The 22,786-nt window shown below is 40.3% G+C and overlaps 1 protein-coding gene across 1 annotated transcript in view; it reads right to left on the minus strand.

Annotated features, from left to right (window-relative positions):
- The window catches only part of tmeff2 (transmembrane protein with EGF like and two follistatin like domains 2), a 156,125-nt gene that overhangs the window by 15,777 nt on the left and 117,562 nt on the right, over nt 1-22,786 (minus strand). The window contains exon 5 of the mRNA XM_023950647.1: nt 14,231-14,327. Within this exon, the coding sequence (XP_023806415.1) occupies nt 14,231-14,327 (97 nt within the window). The remainder of the gene's footprint in view (nt 1-14,230; nt 14,328-22,786) is intronic.

The raw sequence follows: 22,786 nt of genomic DNA on the forward strand, positions 1-22,786 counted from the left end.
TTCTGTGACGCCGAGGTCTGGGCTGGAGCGCCGGCATTCGGCTGCGCTGGGGCCGCATTTGCATCCGCGCTCACATGGACACCTGCCAACGCTTGCACGTGTGTCTCAGCGCGCACAAAGAACAGACACCTCCACAGTCAGCTGTGATGATTGGGAAATGCTGACACCGGTGTTGACTGAAACGGCACGCAGCAAAGCGTGGCAGAGCTAAGCTACCGCCGTAACGATGGATCAGCAAACTTGGAATGATGTGGAAGGGAGGGGGGAAAAAAAAGGCTTCATTATGCATCAGAGAGGATTTGCTGGTGGTAAAGCTTCCAAATCCCACATGACGCTGAAGGTGAGCTGTCACAGCTGTGAATGACCTGCACCGCAGACAATAACACAACAAGACATGCCAGTGCGGGAATTAAAAAGGACACTTCACTCAAACTACAGAGAAGGCTTCCCCTACTTTTCTTTAAACTTAAACTGTATTAAATTAAATGTTTTCTAATAGTTAATAGAAATAGTATATTCACGTATGACCAATTCTAATCTGTGCAATACGCACAAAATGAACGTAGTGACTTTATGACATGGCCTTCAGCTTCCACTTGAACCCTTTCATTCTGGAGCTTTAGATACAGTCTTGACTTTCTTTTGACTACCGTGACTCTTCACTCGTTTTCGCAATTAACGAAACTCCAGCGGGTTCTGAAATTCTGACGCGGAAGAAAGCGACATCACTAACGCAGCGTTACATGTCGGTGCCATGCAGATATGAAAAGCTACTTTTCTCTGCATGACAATCCGCTGTTTCACTTTGTTTGCTAAAACGGTCAAAGTTTTACAGGAGGTCAAAGAGCCTGTGTTATTTGGGTGTTGCAAGCAACATCTTTGGCGTCAAAAGGTTAATGCACAAAGTGGTAAGCAGGCGAACATCAACTTTTAAATCAAAGTTTGCTTGTATTTGAAAAAAACTGAAACTTGAAAATCTTTTTTACTTCACTGTTTGGGTAGACTGTTTGAATTTAAAACTACAGGTTACTGTGTTTAAAACTAAATGATCCAAAAAACTTTTTAAAACAACACATATAAAATTTAGTGTAGATGAGTATTACCCTCTTGCTCATTTTAAAATCTCCTTCCTTATTAGCAAAACTCTTTTTTAGCCAAAAGGAAATCGACTCTGTTTCCTTTGCTCTGTCCTCGATAGTTAAAATGCAGCAAAGGGTTACAATCTGACTATCTAAATTACACCAGAAGAATACTATTTTTGCAATGTGGGCGAACCTTTATAGATTACACAACACAAGACTTTGATATTGCAAAAGCCCCCCCCTTAAGACAGGATTAGTTGTATAATTAAAATGTCCACGTTATCAGAAAAGAGGATCTAAATAAAAAAAATAATTTTTTAGCATGACAGGAAACGTAGCAGACTTGAAGTGAAAGCGAAATCTCTTAGCTTCTGAGCTAAGAGATTTCTTCATATCCACACATAGGAAAGAGGATATTAGGCTTAGCATGGCATGAATTCATGCACGCTATCCCCCCTCCAACCAACACAGAGAAGCTTTTCATCCCTAGAGGCCGCTGTTTGGTTGGTGGCTGATGCTAGAGCTCCATGCATCTTTAATGAGGCCTCTCACTTTCTCCACAATAGGCACTCTACCACCTGACTGCAGTGGGTCTACACATCCAGCATGAGCACTGGCACATGCTAATGACAGAAGCTGCCTCTCCATAATCCCCGTTTTAGATGCCTTTTCACTCGTGCGGCAGTGCATTCCTTCACACGTTCAGCCGAGACGTACGGCGGGGTGGAGAAGTGTTAAGTGGATGTTATTGGTTTGTGTGCGAACGTGCGTAACAGCAACCTCGGAGTGTGTGTGCGCACAGCCTGGTGTGCACATGAGAGCACTTTCTTCGCAGGATGTGTCGTATTGATTGGTTTTTCTACGACTTCCCAACAATCAAAGCCTCCCCACCTGCAGACTGTCTGCTGGCTCCCAGCTGAAGAGTCCGCTTCACACACACACACACACACACAAACACACACACACCCACACACACACGGTTTAGCACTAGCACACATATCCGAACACACGCACACAAGCGGCTGAGGCCAAAACATATCCACTAACCGCCTCATGTTGTGTACAAATCCCCAGCAGCAAACCTCGTTGTAACCAAACACAGCATTGATTTTCATAATCCTTAGCCTTGAATTTCACTGTAATCCTTTGAAAAACAGAGCGAGGGAAGACAACAGACAAACGAGTGGAGAGAGAAGCACAGGGACAAAGGCAAAAGAACAGAATCCGTTGAAGCAGGAAAAAGTACGGTGGAAACGTTTAAGAAATACCAGTGAACACTCACACAGGACCAGAACCTTTCATTGTTTTGTGGCGCGCCATTTGGCAGTCCAAAGATTATTGATTGATGACTGCATGGAGCAGAGTGGGAAAAGGCAACCACCATGCGCAGGTTTCTCAAACGTTTACGTGTGTGCGGTCCAAACCAGATCGACTTCTAAAGTTAGCTTAAGGAACTGCCATAACAGGAAGGAAAGAAAACGAAGAAAACTTTGTCTTTGTTCTGGTAGCTGTAAACTTTCTGGATCTCATCCGGAGAGACTAAAGATCAAGAAGAAGTTGGGTAATCATTCTTTCGACTACTGGAGCTCTTTAACAGTTTATTTTTAATTTCCACAATTAAAAATGTAATTTACCGTAGCAATAGAATAGATAAGAATAAAACTTTATTAATCCCACAAAGGGGAAATTACCTTCTTACGATAGCTCTAATAAAAGCAGCAGATAGATCATAAATACGTCTAAAAATATACTAGAAATATGAATTCCAACAACAATTACTGTCCAGTGTCTATAAGGCGTTGTAGAGTCTAATAGCTAATGGAAAGGTCTGTGAAAGTGCTCCTTCCTACAGCGAGATGTTCAAGACTCTGACTGTGGGAGCTCCTCAGTGCACCTGTGATGCAGAAAATGATGACGAGGATAGTCCAGGATGGATTCCAGTTTCCATAACATCCTGCTATGACCCTCCACTGTCACAGACTCTAGGGGACATCCCAGAATGGATCAGATCTCCGCATCAGGTTTGGATCCTATTCCTGTTCCTGTTGCTGCATCCATACTGCCCTACAGCGTAAAAGAGGGCAGATGCAACAACTCCTTAAGAGTCCAACAAACTCTGAAAGACCCCAGACTCCTCAGCTCGTCCTGTAATCTCTGGTCGCTTCTCCGTCTGGATTTTGTTGTTGCCAAGCGACATCATGTAAACGATGCTCCCGCAAACAGCATGGTATGCCAGCAAATAACCACAAAAAAGAAGTAGCAGGCCTGCCACACCACTGATCATGAGTAAAACAAAAAAACTGTCAAAAACAAGTTAATGATATAAAAATACCAAGACAAAAACAAGTAGGCTACTACAGAGCTAAGGTAAGTGGCAGCATACCTTTGGAAAAAAAAATGGTTGAGGCAAAGAAATGTATATTCCACAATCCCGTAACCCTTGTGCTATCCCAGGCACTTTAACATTGGAAGTTGGGTCATCTAGACCCACTAGACAGTGCTCTGAACCTTTTCTCTTCAATGATTTATGAACCTCACTGGTGTCCATGGATTATATGGACACCATGATTTGTCATGGTAGGGAGAACATGTCAATGCAAAGGTGCGGTCATCTAAGATAGCACAAGGTTTAAACCTACCCTTTCAGAACACATTAGCCCATCCGACGCATAATTTTTTTAAGCAAAACCTATTTTGAATAAAAAACAAGTGGGGATGACTTTTACATGAAAACTGTTTTAGGAAATTCCTAATTTTTTTGGATAACAGCTTTCTGTTTACTTTGGGCATGCCAAGGTCAAACCTTTTGGGGAAATATTCACAAATTATAGGGGTTTTGTTGAGAATTACAATGAGAAGGCATCCATCTATCCACCCCTCTGTCCCTCCATCCGTCCACCAACCACTGTCTCGCCAACCACCTTCTCCATTTCCCGTAGAGGGAGGCCAAGTCGAGCGATGTAATTTCTTCTGCAAGTCCTAAGTTTGCCCCGAGGACGTGTGCTAGCGGCCAGTGTCTGAAACTGCTCCTCTGACAACAGTCTGGAGGGCATAACGATCAGGTGTTGTCCAGAATGTAGTGCATAAGACATCCTGACCTGATGCCCAAACCACTTTAGCCGGGTTTCTTTCCACTGCCAGGAGGATGCAGCTACACAAGTTGTTTACCCAGATAACTGAACGGTCTGCGCTGTATCTCAAAGAGCCCTGTTACCCTTTGGAGGAAACTCATTTTGTGATTTGTCTGGTCATTGTGGCCCTGAAGCTTATAGTAATCTGCCACAAAACAAGGTCCAGTCCCTTACAGGGACCAACAACCAAACAAGGAAGCCAAAAAGTATCTTAAAATTAAACCTAATTTCCAATAAATATTACTTGATAGGTTTTTATGAACATTTTCATAGCACCGTATAGTCCCAGTGAAATTGCACAGTACTGTAATCCTTTGCATTACAGTACATTCATCAACAACAAGAGAAAAAAGTAGTAGACAGCAGGACGTAACTGAAGTGTACCGGCTCAGAGAGTTCAGATGAGGGTTTGTGTGCAGTGGGAGGGAGATGATAAGTCACGGTACGTTTGCGTCTGCTGTGGAACGTATCAGGGAGGGAGTGCAGGAGCGGGCCCAGTTCCTCCAAATATAGAAAATCAATTTGGGCCGTACGAAGTTTTACTGTGCTGTGTGCAGCCTGAATTAAATGAACGCATGGGAAACACTGCTGGGCTCTGACTGTGTTGGCCGTAAACAAAGACAACTGCTGCACGCTGCAACCAATTTCTCCACTAAAACTCTGCAGCATCGGGCGCCGCATACGACCACGCTGTGGAGGTATCAGTTCCTTCTCATACTAAACCCTCTGTGAGAAAGACAGTTATCGAAACTGTTTCTCAAACGTCTGCAGACTCTTTTCTGACTGTTGTAACCCTTGTTCTATCCTAGGCACTTTAACACTGGGAGTTGGGTCATGTAGACCCACTAGACAGTGCTCTGAACCTTTTTTCTTCAATGATTTGTGATCTTCACTGGTGTCCATGGATTACATGAAATCATTCCACCTTTATCCACCTTTGTCATGGTAGGGAGAACACGTCAATGTAAGGGTGTGTAAGGTCTAAGATAGCACAAGGGTTAAAGGTTTCATGAAAAATATGGCTGCCACACAATAAATCAGGAGGTCAAAGCAGGGAGAAAGCTGAACAAACTGGGCTGCATTGGCAAGATGGCCTCCACAAAAACCCAGAAGTTACCTAGAATCCAAAGTTCCAATAAAAATATACCGTATTTTCAGGAGTTATACATTTTTTTGCATGGTTTGGTCGGGGGTGCAACCTAAACAACTTTGCTTTCCTTTATTTATGGCTGCTGCGATTTATACTCAGAATGACTTACAGTCCTAAAAATAGCGTAGACTGCGTTGCCAAAACTTAACACATTTATAAACTAGGATAACATACGGTGGCCGACAGGGCTCACACTACATACAAAAGAAACAACACAACGACAACCGCAGCACAACGGAAATGATGGAAAAAGAGGAAACGACGACTTTCTTTACCCACTGGCGGAAAAAGAATAATGCAGTTTCTAACTATTCGGTTCAAGGGAGCTTTAGGGCTACCAAAAAAAACAAAACGTTATATTAAGAGATTTTAAACCCTAAATTTACGAGAGAAAAAAAATCGTAATTTTATGAGATTAAAGTGGAAGTGAGCATACAGAGCAGTAAGTGAACGCCACGCAGCAGCAGAGCAAACCGACTAAACTCAATTGAAAAGGTGAGCTGAATGTTTATTGATAACGTTCCAAATGTTTGGAAGTTCATTTGTTTGATTTACGATTTATTAATGTTTTATTAATTGATGGGTGGTTAAATACAACAGACTATTTTCATTCCTCTTTATTGTTTAATGTTCAAACGGGAAGTTTCATCTGGAGGAGGGGGCGTATGAAACACTGTTTACTTTCGCATTGGTGTTCGGATGACAGGTTCATGACGTAATGAGACAGATGAACTTCAGGTTATGTGAATGAAAAGGAGGATAAAGGCTGCAGCGGTCCTCTACACCCAAACGTGTCTCTGAGCTCCTTATTTTACATATGAAACTCCGCTTTACCAACACTGAACCCCGAAGAGCCGGCTCCACTGATAATAATCTGATTTTGAGTCGCCAAAAGGTTCCGAATCTCTCTGTTTTTTAAACCTATCCGGAAATAAAGCTTCACAAAAGATATATTTCATCTTCAAGCTAGGCTCCGATAAACAGACAACTTCGGTGTTTTTTCCTCGTTAATCTATGACTTTTTTTCTCGTCAATTTATGAGATAAAAACGTGTACATTTAAGAGTTTTTGTCTCGTAAATTTACGTGAAAAAAGCTCGTAAATTAACAAGATTTTTTCTCTTAAATTTACAACTTAAAAGTCGTAATTTTAAAAAGAGACAAAAAGCGTTACATGCACTGCACATGTGGAGAGCTGGGTAAATAGTTTGAAACAAAATTGTTTTTTTTCCGCCGGTAGGAAAAAAAAGTCCTCATTTTCTCTTTTTCCGTCATTTCCATTGTGCTGCAGTTTATGTTGTTGTGTTGTTTCTTTTGTATGTAGTGTGAGCCCTGTCGGCCGCCGTAATAACGTCATCCCATTATTTCAATAATATCTTATTTTCTTTAAACAAATAAATCCAAGTTGAAGATGTTACTTTTTTGGATACTTTTTGACAGCAGGTACAAAACCTTCTGAGGAAAATAGCAGTTTGAAGTATGTCAAGGTAAAAGCATCTTTAACGTACATTTGTCTGATGAGAGAATTGATTATTATAAACTAAAATATAACATGATGATTTAAAGATGACGTAATATAACATGATGTAATGTCAGCTTTTGCAGATGTTTCACCGTTTCACCAGACCTTGTTGTCAGGTCAGAAAGTGGTATGCGATGTGAAGGTCTTTACTGAATTGTATCTCAAAGGTGAAGGTCAGTCACATTCTTCCACACCCAAAAATAATAACAATACAGCAGTGCTGCTCTATATCGGAGTTCATCTTTCACTGTCTCACTGTTTTGCATATTTTTTTCAGTGCAATTTTGTATGATTTCTTTTTCACAGTGTACTGTTCCATGTCCTGAATAGCTTTTGTTAAAATGTTCATGTCTGTCTGAGAAAAAGTGCATAAAGTGTGTGGTGAGGGGTTTTACTGCCTAAAAATATCTATATTTATTGTTACAAACAAACATCCCTACATCGCATATTTGGTCTATTGTAGGTTATTTATAGAGCGCAACTCCTGTTACAAAAACTGTATCACAATTTCCTTTTATGAGGCACAGCATCTATGTAGCCTCATTTTCTGCCTATTTTAGCCCATTAGTTTTAAAATCAATGCTTTATAATTCTCCTTTCTATGTTTAAGCTTTTTCTTTTACTAGATATAATTAATTTTAGATTCATTTTTCTGTTGTTTTCTTGGGTGATTACGTTTTGGGTTTCTTTTGTGTTCCTGCTGTGTTGCATGTCTAGCATTTTGCAGTTCCGGCCATACAAGATGCAGAGGTATCACCTTCATTCACAAGTAAAGGGGGAAATAAAGGTGAATCGTTACATAGCAACTACAAAAAGGAAAGGCATTGAAGAAAGAATGAAGTAGAACCTAATTTTTTATATTATTTCTTTTGCAAAGGAGGAAGGTGTATGGGGTCAACATGGATCATTATCTCATGAGTTGACCCAGCGAGCGTGTAAAAGGCTTTCAGAAGATTCATTCATCGTGTGCAGGAATCCAGCTCAAAGACGACTGCAAAGGCACTTTCCAACCTTGGATCTTGGCCTTTGCCTTGTTCTTTGTCTGCCTTTTCACTTAAGTTCTCTTTATTCTCTTCACAAAACTGGCCTCAATGTGGACACAAGTGCTGGCTTTGAAAAACCCCCTCATTCTTTCCTCGGGGGATCTCATGCTCACACAGCAAGTGTCCCCCGCAGCGCCATCACTGAGGCTGCCTTCCTATATGCTCCTCCGCCTGTAATTGTATTAACAACGATGGGTGCTATTGATGGCTTTGAAAGCATGGATTTTTGTGGGTAATTACAGTTTTACACCACAAATGGATCTAAATTGGTTTTTGTGACACTCTATTGATCCCTTTGGAAGCAAACTGGTATTTTCTTTTTCTTGCCTCCAGAGTAGAGAGCCTCAGCCGGGTGAGGTGTGGATAACAAGGTTTTTCAGCTGCCCAAACCGATTCATACCAACCAAGACACATCTGATCTTATATGAAGCATAAAGAGGAAAATAAATCCTGAGAGGAATTTTATTCAAAAATAAATATAATCAATAGGACCTTTTGATATAAACAAGATTAAATGACTATGTTTACTGAATCAAGCATAACCTCATTCTTTAATATTGTCTGATTGCTGAAAACAAAAAAAGGTGTCTAAAAACGACTAGAACCGAATGCAAAGAGGATACAGGTGGAATTATTTTTCAGCTAGGCTGCACAGAATCATTTGTTGCCTTCTGGTGCTACAAATGTCAGGACATTCGTTTGCATTATTAAAGTAAAGCATTTCAGAGATGCTCTTCGACTCCACTGAGTGTGGACCGATCTAGATAAATGCTGTTCAGTGACCCGTAGTTTCGTAGTTTTTCAGCCTCCAATGAATCCTGAAACTTTACGAAACTTGTTTGATGGCACGAAAGAAAACCTTCATGTTGTTTTAAAGTTTAAACCTTGGCTATAATAATGATAATATAATTGCCACAAAGCACTTCAGACCACAAGTGGTTTTGTTATATGGGTGGATTTATTAAAATTCAACAAACGCACCGTTAAAAACCCGTTGGCTGTGTTATCAAAGGGAATTTGAATTATTTCTTGTTTTAGCTCCTCCACTACATTAATTGATACTGGATTGTATTTTACGGACTTGTTCTTTTCTCTTTTGTAGACTTGACTACATCGCCACCTGTAGGTTGGTGTGTAAACCACACATAGTAAAACAAACCTTATAGCCTTATCGCCTATTGATTCTTTAAATGCAATTTTACCCTAATATATGTCCTACATCATCAGAAAAATGCCACAAGAACATATTAAAAACACCAAAAACACAATTTTCATCTTAGTGGGTCTTTAAAATGTTTGGTGCAGGGCTAAATTAGTCTAAAACTTTCAAATCAATCAAAACTCATTTGTCAATAGCAGACAGGCTGTCCTCTCCTGTTTGTTGCTCTGCTGAGGTTTCTCACTGTTAAAAGGCAGTCACTCCCTTTCCTTACGATCTCTTTAGGGATGGTTTAAAACAGCACTTTCTATTCAGTCTTTGAGGCTCCTTTGCCATCGTATAAAAATAATTTGACAGACTGATGTACATTGACTTACTGTTGGACTGGATGGTATCTATTTCTCTTGTTCGTCCTGTGAGAAGACTTTTGCCGTGACTGAGGACTCTAGAAATAAACTCAATTGCACTGAGGAAGAGGGCTGCAGGCTGGTGTCACATCAGTGATGGTTTGGTCTCCGTATTTTCACCCCCGCTTGCTTCAAGCTTGCTGTGCTCTGTATGCAGGAGTCCCACACCCTTACAAGGATGAGTCATTTCAGGCCCAATGGTGCTTTCCCTGGTTCTCCCCCATCATTGCAGCTTCTGATTGACTGAAGACCCCTGATCCAGGTTATGAATAAAAGGTAGGGTCTTCCCCTATTGTAGGGCTTTTATGCAAAAGGTAGTAAAGTTCAAATTTGTTTCCAAACTTGTATCAAAGTCGGTTTTGTATCCAGCTAACAGAAGGCTATACATGCACCCGCCATCCGCCTTGCTGGGTGCACCTTCCTAGAAACCAAACTGACCCCCTTTTTTTTTTTTTCAGAGGTGGATTCATTTGTCAGAGCAGGTGCTATGCGAGCTCCTCATAGATCCAGTTTCCCATTGGGAGCTGCAGCGGATATTTTCGACAGCATATCAGTCACACCCCAAACATGCTTCCGTGTGTGTTAGATTGAGATCCCGTGACTGTGGAGACTATTAGAGCACAGTGGCGCAGTCATGTTCAAGTGGGCCTTTGATTTAATGTTGCCTCTCTGTCATCCTGAACCAGTTCTGCCATCCTCCTTTGACCTTCAGCATCACTATGACATTTTTTCCAAGAGAACTGCTCATTTCTGGATGTGTTCTCTTTCTCTACGTTTTCTATAAAGCCTTCACGGTTGTCCATAGAAATCCTAGCAGATCTCAAGTTTAGTCAAATATGATAAACCAGATGATCTGACACCAATAATTATCCCACTTTTAAAAGATTACTTGTATTTTTTTGCCCACTGAATTTCATTCTTTGGAGACCATCACAACTTGACTGCAATCCAAAACATGAAAATGTTTATGTTCATCAATTCAAGATGTCTTATATAGCAAACATTCTTTTTGGAAAATTGATCATTTTTAAACCCCATTTCTATTTCTTCACCTACTTTAACAGATTAGACTTTTTTAATGGACCTTTTCTCAGTAAAAATAGCGAACGGGGCAAAAAAACTGCTAACAGGTGCAGGTAAATGAGTGCGCTACTTACAGGATGCTGCTTCTGTTCTTGGAGCTAATGGGGCGCGCCTTCGCAATCCCTGTTGGGCTCCTTTGTGTAATGACACAAATCCTGCCTCCAAAGCCAGTGGTTTTAAGTCTGCTGAGGCTAAGAGGAGGAGGCGGCCATAAAACAAGCATCCTCTCCGCTATTTTAGCTTTTTTGTTGGCAATTGAATCAACAGGAGAAATATTTGGCAGGAAAATTATAGCTGGAGTTCACAGCAACTGTGAAAATGTTCACAAGATCTAAAGTACAACTGAAGTCACATTTTTGCTGTCACTCAATTAAGTCAGACTTTTGACTTCTCCCAGTTTGCAGATTTTTTTTGTCTGTGCAGTTTTGCATGTCTTCTGCATCCTGATTGGCTGTGTCATCGGTACAGTTCTCTTTAGTTCATGCATTTTTTGATTGCTACCGTTAAGATCTGGACTGTTTGCAAGTTCTCCTACCAACAAACATCGCATTGCAGACGAAAAGTTCTGCACAGTCAAAGGAATCTGCCACAGTTTTTTATCCTTTTTTGTTTCCATTCATATAATAATATTTTTCTATAAAGGTTTGAACTTCGAGAGTTTAAACAAGAGAGAAAATTATAAAAAATGTTCATCTATACCTGAGAAATGTACATAAAGAGTTTTACAAAATCTATAAAAAAATCTACACAAACATCTATAAACATTTAAAAAAATAAAGCAGAGTACTATGCAAATTACACCAAAGTAATTTATAGAACGTATCCAGTGTATACCATTAATATACTTGATATCAAAATTAAAGTCACATGTAGAAAATAGCTATTTTGGGATAATAAAAAAGCTTATCCCTGAAGAGGTTTAATTTGCTACTAAGTAATTTAGCTTTAACCTGGACTTTTGAAGACCCACTCTGTTGAAAACTGGTGTTAAAATTGAGCTGTTTTTAACATGTTCTTGTGGCCTTCTTCTCATGATGGAGGACATGTATTAAAGGGCCTACAAAATCAACTTTTTGAGCTTTTAAGTGGAATATAATGTTCATCCCTCACTAAAAAGAAATCCCAAAGCGGTATTTTGATCTATTCACACATTTCTGGGCATTCCTAAGCCTAAATACCTGCTCTCTGAGCACCAGCTGCTCCCAATCCACAGAGACGAGAGGGTTCCCACATTGTGACGTCACAAAGTGAAGAACGGCCCCCTTCCAGGAAGAGTCTGCGCTGCCAGCCCCGCCCCCAGGCTAACACACGCTCACTTTCTCCACGGAGCTAGTGGTGATCATCAAAATGCTTTACATTTATACGCACAATCTGCACATCCATCTTGGATAAAGTTTAAATGCCATTTGTTTTTCGTGAGCGAAATGCAGACAGTCTAGGATGACGTCATGAAATGGGCGACACCCACAAGGAGCGAAAGGCGGAGCCTCAGAGATCGAGCCGTCTTATTTCCGGGTAGGAATATCAGTGCTGAAAATAAGTCATATTTCATAAAAAGAATCGCTATTTAGTGTGCCAAAGGTAAGACATTACCAAATACATTGATATAGTTTACTCTGAAAGGTTTAAGAAAAACATGGTTTAGGCCCTTCAGAAAAAATTGGCATGAAATAGAATTTCTGAGTATTTCTTTATTGAAATCGCTGTAAATCCAGAGCAGACAAAATAATGCAGTTTAAAAAGGGCATAATTGTTAGAAGCTACAATCAGCGGGCCGCAACGCTCCCGGCTCTGCTCCATTCTAATGCATCTACCTGTAGACAAATAGATCATGTACGTCTCTGTTTTTCTGGTCTGAGCGGCCGTCGCTCAGAACTGTCGGCTGCAATATGCCTCCCTTTTTTTTGGTTATATTGGTACTGTTGGGTTGGGGGTGTGAGGGGCTGTAAGCTAGCAGGAGAGCGCGTAATTAGATGGATGAATGAAATTAGGGGTGGGCCAACATTCCTGCCCACAACTCAGAGGCAAATTTCTAGAAGAACTGAACAGAAACTATGTTGTAGAAAACGACATAGGTTTTTATTTTTATTTTGACTAAGAACGATAAAATCATAAATAACGGACCACTGGGGACACTTGTAGAATAGATTAAAAGATGATACATTTTGTAAATGTATAAATTCAACAAATAATTTTTAAAGAGAAGCAAAGACAGGAAAACACACCTTCATCATCTGAGAAACCTAAAAAGAATCCTAACAAACATGGATATACAATAATCGAGACTTGTATGGAAATTTTGTGTGACGCATTATAAACACATCACTTTACAATCACCTGGCTGTTGATTACAATCACCTCCCCCTGATCACTCTGTGATTAACCGACTGTTAGATTAAAACCAGCTGCAGCTTGATTGGAATGACCTCCCATTTTAATCAAAATGAACTTATGCTGCGCCAGTTGTTGGCTGCTATTTGATGAAAATTACCCACTGTTGGCTTGCAATTACCTGCCTGATTATTCAGCAGAAGCATTCTTATCAAAACACCTTGGGGGAAAATTTTAAAGATTAAAGAGAACTTGTCGTTTCCATTTTACAAGAGGAGACACTGAAATATTTATTTGTCTGCTTTAATATTTATGTCTTCTTTTTTTTTTGATCCAGACTGCATCCCTCCGTCTGTTACCACCTCCCCCATATCTTTGCTCCGTGTTGGACAATCCTAAAGGCTTGACGCTTGGTGTTTGATACCTATAAACCGTCGACTGCTTTTGAGCTGCAGCGTGTGCAGGAATTCTCCCGTTGGGCATTAAGAAATTGCCAATGAATCAATTTCTACGTTTTAGTAGCATATTAGGGTGCATTTGCGAAGGTGGGTGGCGTTGAAAAGAGTGGACACCAGCTGTTTAATATTTTCGGCAAGGCCCAAAATGCATCATGAAGCCATTCCTTGGCATTACAGTTATTGCCCACCAGGGTACATTATCTTTCCATTACATCACGCAGTCTGATGGAGTCGTAGTCTCAGGGCGCTTCTAATTTCTAGCGGTATACATGTGGGATTCCTTACGAGCGTAGCTTCCTTTTGCTGATTATGTTCTGCAGGAAAAATCAGCAGCACTGCTTTGTTTAGATCTCATTCAGGCTGCACAAAGCGCTGGTTTTGGTGCAATGACAATTCACCAGTTGAGCCTATATTTAATTGGGTTCTTTACACAGATGTTTTTATGTAACCCTTAGGCTGTGCTGCTTCCTCAGTACAACATAAGGAGCCAAAAATACATCCATCTGGAATAAATGGCTAGCTCTATGACAAACATTGTTTCACGACTGTGCTACTTTTTCTTGTGTGAGTCAAAGTCGTTTTTGGTCTGACATTGTCAAGTCCTATAAAGATGGTAATTGGATTTCCAGAATAAGCGAAAATCTCCTTTCTCCCCAGCCCTTCTCTGGTAATTGAGGTTAAATGAAATGGTCAGCCATGCACTAAACCCCTCAGCGGGGGTTTGGTAGTGGGAGTGGATGAAGAGGAGCTCTGTGTAACGTTCTTTGTGTTCACACTTGCGCTGACTCAAAACAAGAAAGGGAGCATTTGGACAGAGCGCTCTAAGGAAAAAGGGCGGCGCAAAATGTCAGGGTTTGATACTGACCAAACATCCTCTGCGTCCACATCACACTCTGCCCCAAACTGGCAAATGTCACAGGTGGACGTCTCCTTCTGGCCAGTCTCAGCTGAGCCTTCTCCACCTGGAAGAGACAGAAAAACAAAGAAAAATGGAAAAAAGCAGATAAGTGCCACATGCAAAAACGTTAAAATTATTTAACTGTTTCGTCCGTCAGCCATTGTTGGTTTCTATTAACTTAAAAAAGTTTTGATTACATACTGTCCATAATGTTGAGGTTCTAGTTTTGAGAAATCCATCTATCTACATCTATATAGATATATATTGGTCTATACTGTATAAACACCGACCGACCGACCTACCTACCTATATATCTATCAATATATCTATCAATATATCTATCAATACCAGAGCTGTTGCTGGAAACATTAGAGTAAGTCTTTGACCATTTACGCAATTTTCATGATTCTAACCAGGGATAGAATTCCCCTACAGTTTGGTTCAAACCTCAATGCTTTTTTTTTTATTCCATAAAGGATTTGTGTTTAACCAAACAAAATCAAAATTAATATTTTTCTTTGATTTGCTAATGAGAACACAACAATGAAGAAAACCCTTTTAGCTGTCTTATATGATGCCTGGCTTTACATTGTAAAACAATATTACATATATTAAATTTAACACAAGACATATCTTTCACACTTTAAATGTAAACATATGCAAACATATACAGTTGGGTTCAAACATGTGCCATATTGTTTGGTTTTAAGGCAAGAACTGTGGCATCCCTAATTCCAACAGACTCTGACAGGGACAGCAGCTTTGGGCCGATATGCAACACGTTACTAACGTAAAATAAAGGCAAGTTTTTTAGAATCATTGACTGTGTCAGCACTTTACTACAGTGAGGTGTTGCATATTCAGAATCCAGAGGAATTTCAATAATTGCGAGAATGATCGACAAGTTACACTATTTAAAAAGCGTCAACAGTGGATCTAAAGCTCTGGCGTTAAGAGATTAACTATTGGTATTCATTGTGAGTACACACACTTTTGTTTGACTGTGAAAAACAAAAGTAGGACACTTTTTGATAAAAACCGTGAAACCATGTAAAATTTGAATTATATTTTTGGCTGCAAAATCCCTGAGATTTATTTTTAGAATTAGCATTTTGAATTGAGTTAACTGCAGTGTGTAGCAAACTTCTGTTGTGTTTAATCCGCGGCCTTGTTAAGAACAATAGCTCCACTTTGTGTTGAAATCTTAGGAATTTAACAGGGAAGTGCCCTAGAAAAAAGTCCCATTTCTTCAGTTTTTCTGTATGTTTTCTTCAGACCAATTAGAAACAGAATTTGGATACTAAAGGAATTAACCTGTGATTAATAAATCCCGCGAACACTTAAAAAAAATAAAAATCAGCACAGGACTCCAGTCAAAAAATCATTCTTGAAGACAACTGGAACACATCTCCATTCTGTCAGGTCTTGACATAATACTAATAAAGTCATAGCCTTTATTCAACCCTCCCCCCACATCCTCATCTATCACTTTCATATCCCCGCTGATCTTTTCCTGAGTCCCTCTTTTATTTCTTCACGCTGATTTTGTAGTGCTGTGTGTGAAATGAGTCCTTGGTGGCGGTGTGGGCATTGGCGTCAGGCTTAAAGCAGCTCAGAGACCCCGGCGTCCCACTATTGCATGTCACGCTTTATGAGTGGCTGAGGGGGAAGGAGAAGGGAAAAAAAAAAAAAAAGAGTAACTATCCAGCCAATCCCAAATTACATTCGTTTCCCAAAGAGGACTTTTGAAGACGCTTCTCCCATCTCTGCTGGCCCTTTTCTCTATTAGACAAGCTCTATTTTAAGCACAGTAGGGCCCCTGAGAGCAAATTCTGAAAAGAGGTAGAACTTGGCATCATTTCCTCCTATCAAATCTTTAATCTTCCCCAACACACATATTCAAAAGCCCACAGCAACAGTCCCCACACCAGGCGCTGCTCTCTTGTGTTCTGTCTTTCATTTTTTTCCCCCTCTGACAGTTTGTTATTCTTTGTGATCCCTTGTGAATTCCAAAGGACACTGTAAGTGTACCAGATTTTTCATTCTTGAGTCCCAGATTGGGTCAACTTTTTTTTTACAACAGGAACATTTCCTTTCTTTTTATTCCAGTTATTGTACAACACTAATCACGCTACATACAGTACACATCGCCCTAGCCAACGCGCGTTCAAGTGACTACTTTCATTGAAAAGTCGGGCTTCCATGTTCAAAACGCTCCCGTTTGTGTGCCGCTATGAAAGTTTTTATGTTTATTTTTGGGCTCAGCGTGGTCACTCAACACTGAACCAGGTCAAACTTTGACCATTGAGGGATTTGGACTTCGTAGTGATGAATGAGTAGCGTCCTTTTTGTTCATGGAAGTCCCAACCGTTTGACAATTGATCATGGAGGAGAAATTAATAATTGCGGTTTTAGCCCGGCCAAGTCTTTCATATATCCTAACAGAGCTGTGAAGAAAAAGCTTGGAGCAAGATTCATGAGATTTGCACAGCTTTGACATTTCGTACCAAGCCTCTTCCGACTGCAGGTGGCGGACATGCGCTAGTAAACAGTAGGAAAAAAAACCTAGGAAGATGCCCCTCCCTGCTCATCCACTGCGCTGTCAGAGCGCATCACATGCCCGGTGTGAAGGTGACGTCCTGCCAAAAGCTTCAGGTGTTGGAAAGCAGCTTGACGGTGAAACTGCATGCTACTTTACTGATTAGGACCTGACGCAATACAGGGATGCAGTGGTTTCCACTTCTCGATGCTGCCGCAGCTCTTTATTAGGTCAGCGGTGAACGTTTGCAAACCAGAGTATAGATGCGCACTCAGCTTTTATGCCTTTTCCTTCAGGTTACCGGAGGCAAGGTGTGAAACAGAACGGTAATGCAGTCAACCAACCAGAAGACCATTATGTGCACGGAAAGAAAAAAAAAGATTCTGCAAGGAATCTTTTTGATGTTTTAATGAGAGGGAAAAAAGAATCTCTTTTTGCTCACATCAGGTTTCTAATTTCTGTGCAGGTATACGAGGATAAGCATGCCTGTTATTGTTTACTAACAACATTAATTAATCCATGCCCGGTAAAGGAGTCACGTAAAAAACACGGGCCAGTTGTTCCAGTTTTCTATTCTTATGAATATTAATTCATCCTTCCATAAAAGCCCTGGTAATTGTGGCACACTCATTATTGTGCAAATCCTTGATGGTACCAGTTCTCACAGCGTGTGTCTGAATATCTTAGAGTAAAAGCCAAACCTTGTATTACTGTTTTTTTGATCACTATTTTTCATTTAATGAGCTATTGATGTTCTATACTGTTGTCATTCTGAATAAGATTTGGTATAATAACTGTAAAAGCAGATGGATTCTAGTCTTTAAAGGTTGTTTTCTGTTTTTTTTTTGTATTTCTTTCCTTTTTCTCATTCAAATTAATCCTGTAAATTTTCATTCCCTTGCTTTTTATCCGTTGAGATACAGTGAGGCAGAGAAATATTTGAACCCCCTGTGATTTTGCTAGTTCTTCCACTTAAAAATCATGGAAGTCTGACATTTTCGTCTCAGGTGCATGCCCACTGTGATAGACACCATCTAAAACAAATCTGAAAATCACATTGCATGATTTTTTTTAAATTATTTATTTATATGCAACTGCTACAAATACATATTTGAACATCTGTCTATCATCTAGAATTCTGACCCTCAAAGACCTGTTAGTGTGCCTTAAATAGTCAACCTCCACTCATTATCCTAAATTAGAAGAAACCTGTTTGAGGTGGTTAGCTGCGTAAGGACACCTGTCCACCCCATACAAGACACAACTAATAACAGGGCCAAGACCAAAGAGCTGTCCAAAGACACCAGACTTCCACAAGACTGAAAAGGCCTAAGGGGCAACTGCCAAGCAGCTTGGAGAAGATCTAAGAAAGGTGAGGACTCCGCTCAGACCCACACGGCAGGAGCTGGTCAATGACCAGAAAAGAGCTGGGACCATCGTTTCTAAGGTTACTGTTGGTAATCCCCTAAGACGTCATGGTTTAAAATAATGTATGGAACAGAAGATTCCCCTGCTTAAACCAGCACATTTCCAGGCACCTCTTAAGTAAACTAGAATGAATGTCAAATCCATTCACATTTTAGTTTCCTAAAGTTCAGCCCACTGTTGTTGTTCCACATCCAAAGAATTCAAAGGGAACATTCTAGCACACCGTATGGTCACATGACTTGGCTAAATTCAAATTGTTTCCACAAATTGGACTGAAACGACGGACTGATCAGTTCTTGCTGACATCAGTAGTGTGTTGTCTGCTGTGATGCACTTGGTCGTTTTTACGTTATAGTAAAATAAGCCTACCATGTCTCAATTCAAATGGTGTTTTTCAAGATCGACCCAATCATTGATTTATCTCATTAAAACGATTTCTTTTAATGGTATAGGTCAGTTTGATCTGCCTCAGAGTGATCATGTTGGTTAAATCGGAGGAATAGAAATCAATTCAGTGCTTAATTGAACAATAATTACAGGCCTGGTAAAGATCGCAAAAGGATTCTAAATACATTTCAGTCCAATAGGTTTAGTTAGGAACAAGGAAGCAACTGGAGGAGCATCTTAATGGGTAAAAAAGTATCATACAACTAGCAACGACTTAAAGATGCATATTTTTAATTAAAAAAAACTAAATTTCCAGATGTACAGTACAAAGTGGCCATGTTATATTTACAGTTTTATGCTTTTGAAACCAAACTTTCTTAGAACCATGATTGAGAGGATAAATGAAAAATTGATAAATGATAAATTGAAATGATAAATTGAAATGATAAATTGAAATGATAAATTGAAATGAAATTAGTGTTAACTTTGTGTTAGTTCTCCAAAAGAGGATATGGAACATCTATAAAAGCTCAAAGGTACACGCTTGGTTGGTTGTAACGTTAAAGTCATTTTGAATAGACATGCCAAGAGTAAAATCTACCTGCAGTGTCTACTTCAATAGTCATCCTGGTGTTATTTCAGAAGTCAATAGCACATTTTAAAACTTTTCTAAAAAATACAAACAACAGGGAAAAGTGCTTCCAAGAAATGGTGTGTGCATCCATCCAGAGAGGATGCCTTAAGGCAACCTCCCAGGTGTTTTGGACATGTCCCACCAGGAAGACGCTTAGAGACTCAGCACCCGCTGCAAAGATTGTATCTCTAAGCTGGCCTTTAAAAGCCTCTGCTTCCCCTGAATGATGGTAGCTGGAGAGATGTTGGCCAGGAGATCTGTGTTGTGGTGGTTCAACACTGCGCTGTGAGGGCTCATAACAAATCAATTTGCAAAGAAAGGTCCCAAAATACTCCCAGAGTTCTCTGTTTCTTTATACTATCCTCATGTTTTTACCTGTTTTAAATAATTTACAAAACCAACAAAGATTAAATTTGCATTTAGCCAGACAAGCTTTTGTTTCAGATTTAGAAAATGAGAAAGCTTGTGAATAAGCAGGAGACCCCAAAAGATCCACAAAAGGTTACAGAAAAGATCAATGAATTGAACCAAACCTCTGTGACAATAGAGAAAAATCTATTTAACACACGAATAAGAAAAAAGTCAAAAATAATTTATAGTTTTGCTGATAGTATTTGTGATATTGATGTGATTCTCATTGACATTTGTTGCTAATCTACAATGATTTTGCAAAAACAAAACAATTTTTTTGGCATTTATCCATCTTTCAATACATCTATCCATCCATCCATCCATCCATCCATCCATCCATCCACATGATACTGTGTGCCCTAAAACTACACGCCTGCCTTTATTTTCTAGACAGATTAGTGAGTTCATTAAACCAGTTTTTCTCTTCTGTCTGGGAAAAATACCTGTAGATGTCTATCATCCAATGACTGATAACCTTTTCACCAAGAAAAGAAACAGTTTACGTTTTAAACACACACTTGAAATGAGTGCTTCTGTATGCATATGCTACTCAGAACCCAAGTAGTCAGCAGCACATGACAGTTTAATTAGCTGGACTTGCTATTCGTCCCACTTCAGGACTCTGGGTGCTGTCAGTGATTGAGTTAGTGAGCTGTGACTTTGCGTCTATTGATGTGAATGTACGTTCCCTGATTTCCACATGTCCTGCATGTTGCAGCATGTGAAATTCTCCCGCCCCAATTTTCAGGTCCTGCAGGCACCACAGCCAGCCTGCCTCTCTGGCCTCTTTGTGCTCTGTCAAGCGATCAGCTCTGCATCAATGCTGGCAGGCAGGCGAGCATGTGAGCCCCCCCCCCCCCCCCCCTTCCTCTCCCACACTGCATGTTTGTCAGGAGAGGGGTGGGGCACATGTACAAGTGGAGCTCACCAGATCCAAAACGTTGCATGTGTGCATACATCTGAAATAGATCAATGCAGTTTTTCTTCTGATTTTCCCTCCATTCAAAGTCCTGTTTTATTTTATTTTTTACCTGTTCTTGTGGCATTTTTCTGACAATGGAGGACATATATAAAGAGAATTAAGCTCCATTTCCGTTTGATCTCTGTCTGGTTCCAAACTGCACAGCTGCATATCTCCTATATTCTTCACCGTTTTTGTTGTGAATGGCTGAAACCTAGCGGGACAGTGTGTAAACAGAGATCTCTCAGCACTGGTTGCAGCGCGCCAGCAGTCCCACCGACTACTTTCTAATGAACTCCTGCCGTTCCACAGAAACTATGTCCTAGAAAACGACACAGGTTTTTTAAATGTAGGCTAAAAACAGCATAAAAGACCATTGGGATAGATGGATAGATCAGAAGATGGTCTGACTGGATCTTCAACAGTGGAACCAGGTTATGAGAGGACGGACACTCTTCTTGCCGGATCTCCGCTTACAGCTCTGCAGACACAATTACCAAGAGCAACTGCGGAGAGACAGTGTTTTTTTCTGTTCCCTAAATCCCCAACAGTCTTATGTAGCAGTAACACAACATCCCCCCTGTTTGTATGTCTGCTAATCCCCACGATCAGGGCTCACGGTGGAGTAATGACTGAAATGATTAGCCCTTCTCCTGCCACCTCAATTGCCCCCTACCAGCTTCTGCATCACCAAGTATCGATCCACACCTGGACAAGAGCAGCCGGGCTGGTCTCCTCTGAGGAAAAGATTATTACCTCATTTCATCTCCAACAAATCCTCCCCTTCCCCGTCACTACTCCTTCATCCACTTTGGTTTAACATATTTAAGTGCAGTCTTTGACCTCACCACCCAAGGAAAAAAGCAGAGGAAACACGTAGGATTTAAATAAAGATCAACGGGGGAGGAAGGTTAGGATTAAATTATTAATCAGAATTGAAGAGATTAGAGTTAAATGGTAAAGTAATCATAAAGGTATTGCTGATCTTCATCACTATTTTACAGAGTGTCTTTAATCCCCAAAATGACTTGCAGAGATTGACCTTTAACCTATTTCCGAACATTTATTTAAAAAAAAAATCCCCACACAACTCCTGAAATATTAAGTCTGTCAGAAAACAGTAGTTTAACCAACGAGGAGAATATTTGTGTGCTGTAATAAGTCAAACTTTATCTTAAAGCACAGGATGTTTTTTTTTTTTAATTCACACAGCAACCATAGTGGTAGAATTCACTCACGGTGGACGAGGCAAAGGTGGCGAAGCTCGATGACAAGTTTATGGTTCATTTTAGAAGGGTTTACAGGATTCCTGGAGCCTAACCCAGCTACTGTTGGATGAAGGTGGGATACAACGTTGACTGTGTGTGAGAACTGGACTGAATAGCTCCTCCCCCCTCGCGTTCCAAATAGTAACTGGCTTCTGGATCCAAAAAGCCTAAATCCCATAGACTTCTACTGAGAAATAAACCGCTGTTAGTCAGTCATTCTACTTTGTCAGAAAAACCTCTCTTGCTCTGCTACCTTTACCTAACATGTTCTTGCAAATCCTATTTTTTTTCTTCTTTCATGCAAAATATATAAATTTAGCCAATGAGATGCCTCGATAAAAGTGTGTAGTCTCATGTCAAACATTCGAAACGTTTTGACAGATTCTCCCGAGCCTGCTTTCAAGTGGGAGGGGTGTGGACTTCCAACAAGCTCTCTCCTAATTGCTGAGAGTGGTTGTCATAGAGTTGTTGACTCCTCCAACCAATCCCCGCCAACTTATTTTGGTGGTTCCAACATTGCGACATCTCTATCACGAAAAAATGGCAACTGAATTGGTGAATTGGTGCCAGAATAAGTCTTTTTCTCTGGGTAACGTCACACTCACTCGCTCCAGTGCTCAAATACAGTCAATGGACAGGTCACCAGTCCATTGTAAGGTTACACTACCACTCACACACTAGCATCCACACTTGGGGGCAATATAGCATCATCAAACAACCTATGAAGAATGTTTTTGTACTGTGGGAGGAAACCGTAGTGACTGGAAAAAACCCACAAATGCATGAGGAGAACATGCAAATTCCACTCTAAAGGATTCCACCTGGGACTCAAACTAGGGCCGTCTCGCTGTGAGGTAGGAGTGCTAACCACTACGCCACCTTGCAGCCCTAAAAG

The sequence above is a fragment of the Oryzias latipes genome, chromosome 21 (genome assembly GCF_002234675.1).
Source record: "Oryzias latipes chromosome 21, ASM223467v1".
Lineage (NCBI taxonomy): Eukaryota > Metazoa > Chordata > Actinopteri > Beloniformes > Adrianichthyidae > Oryzias > Oryzias latipes.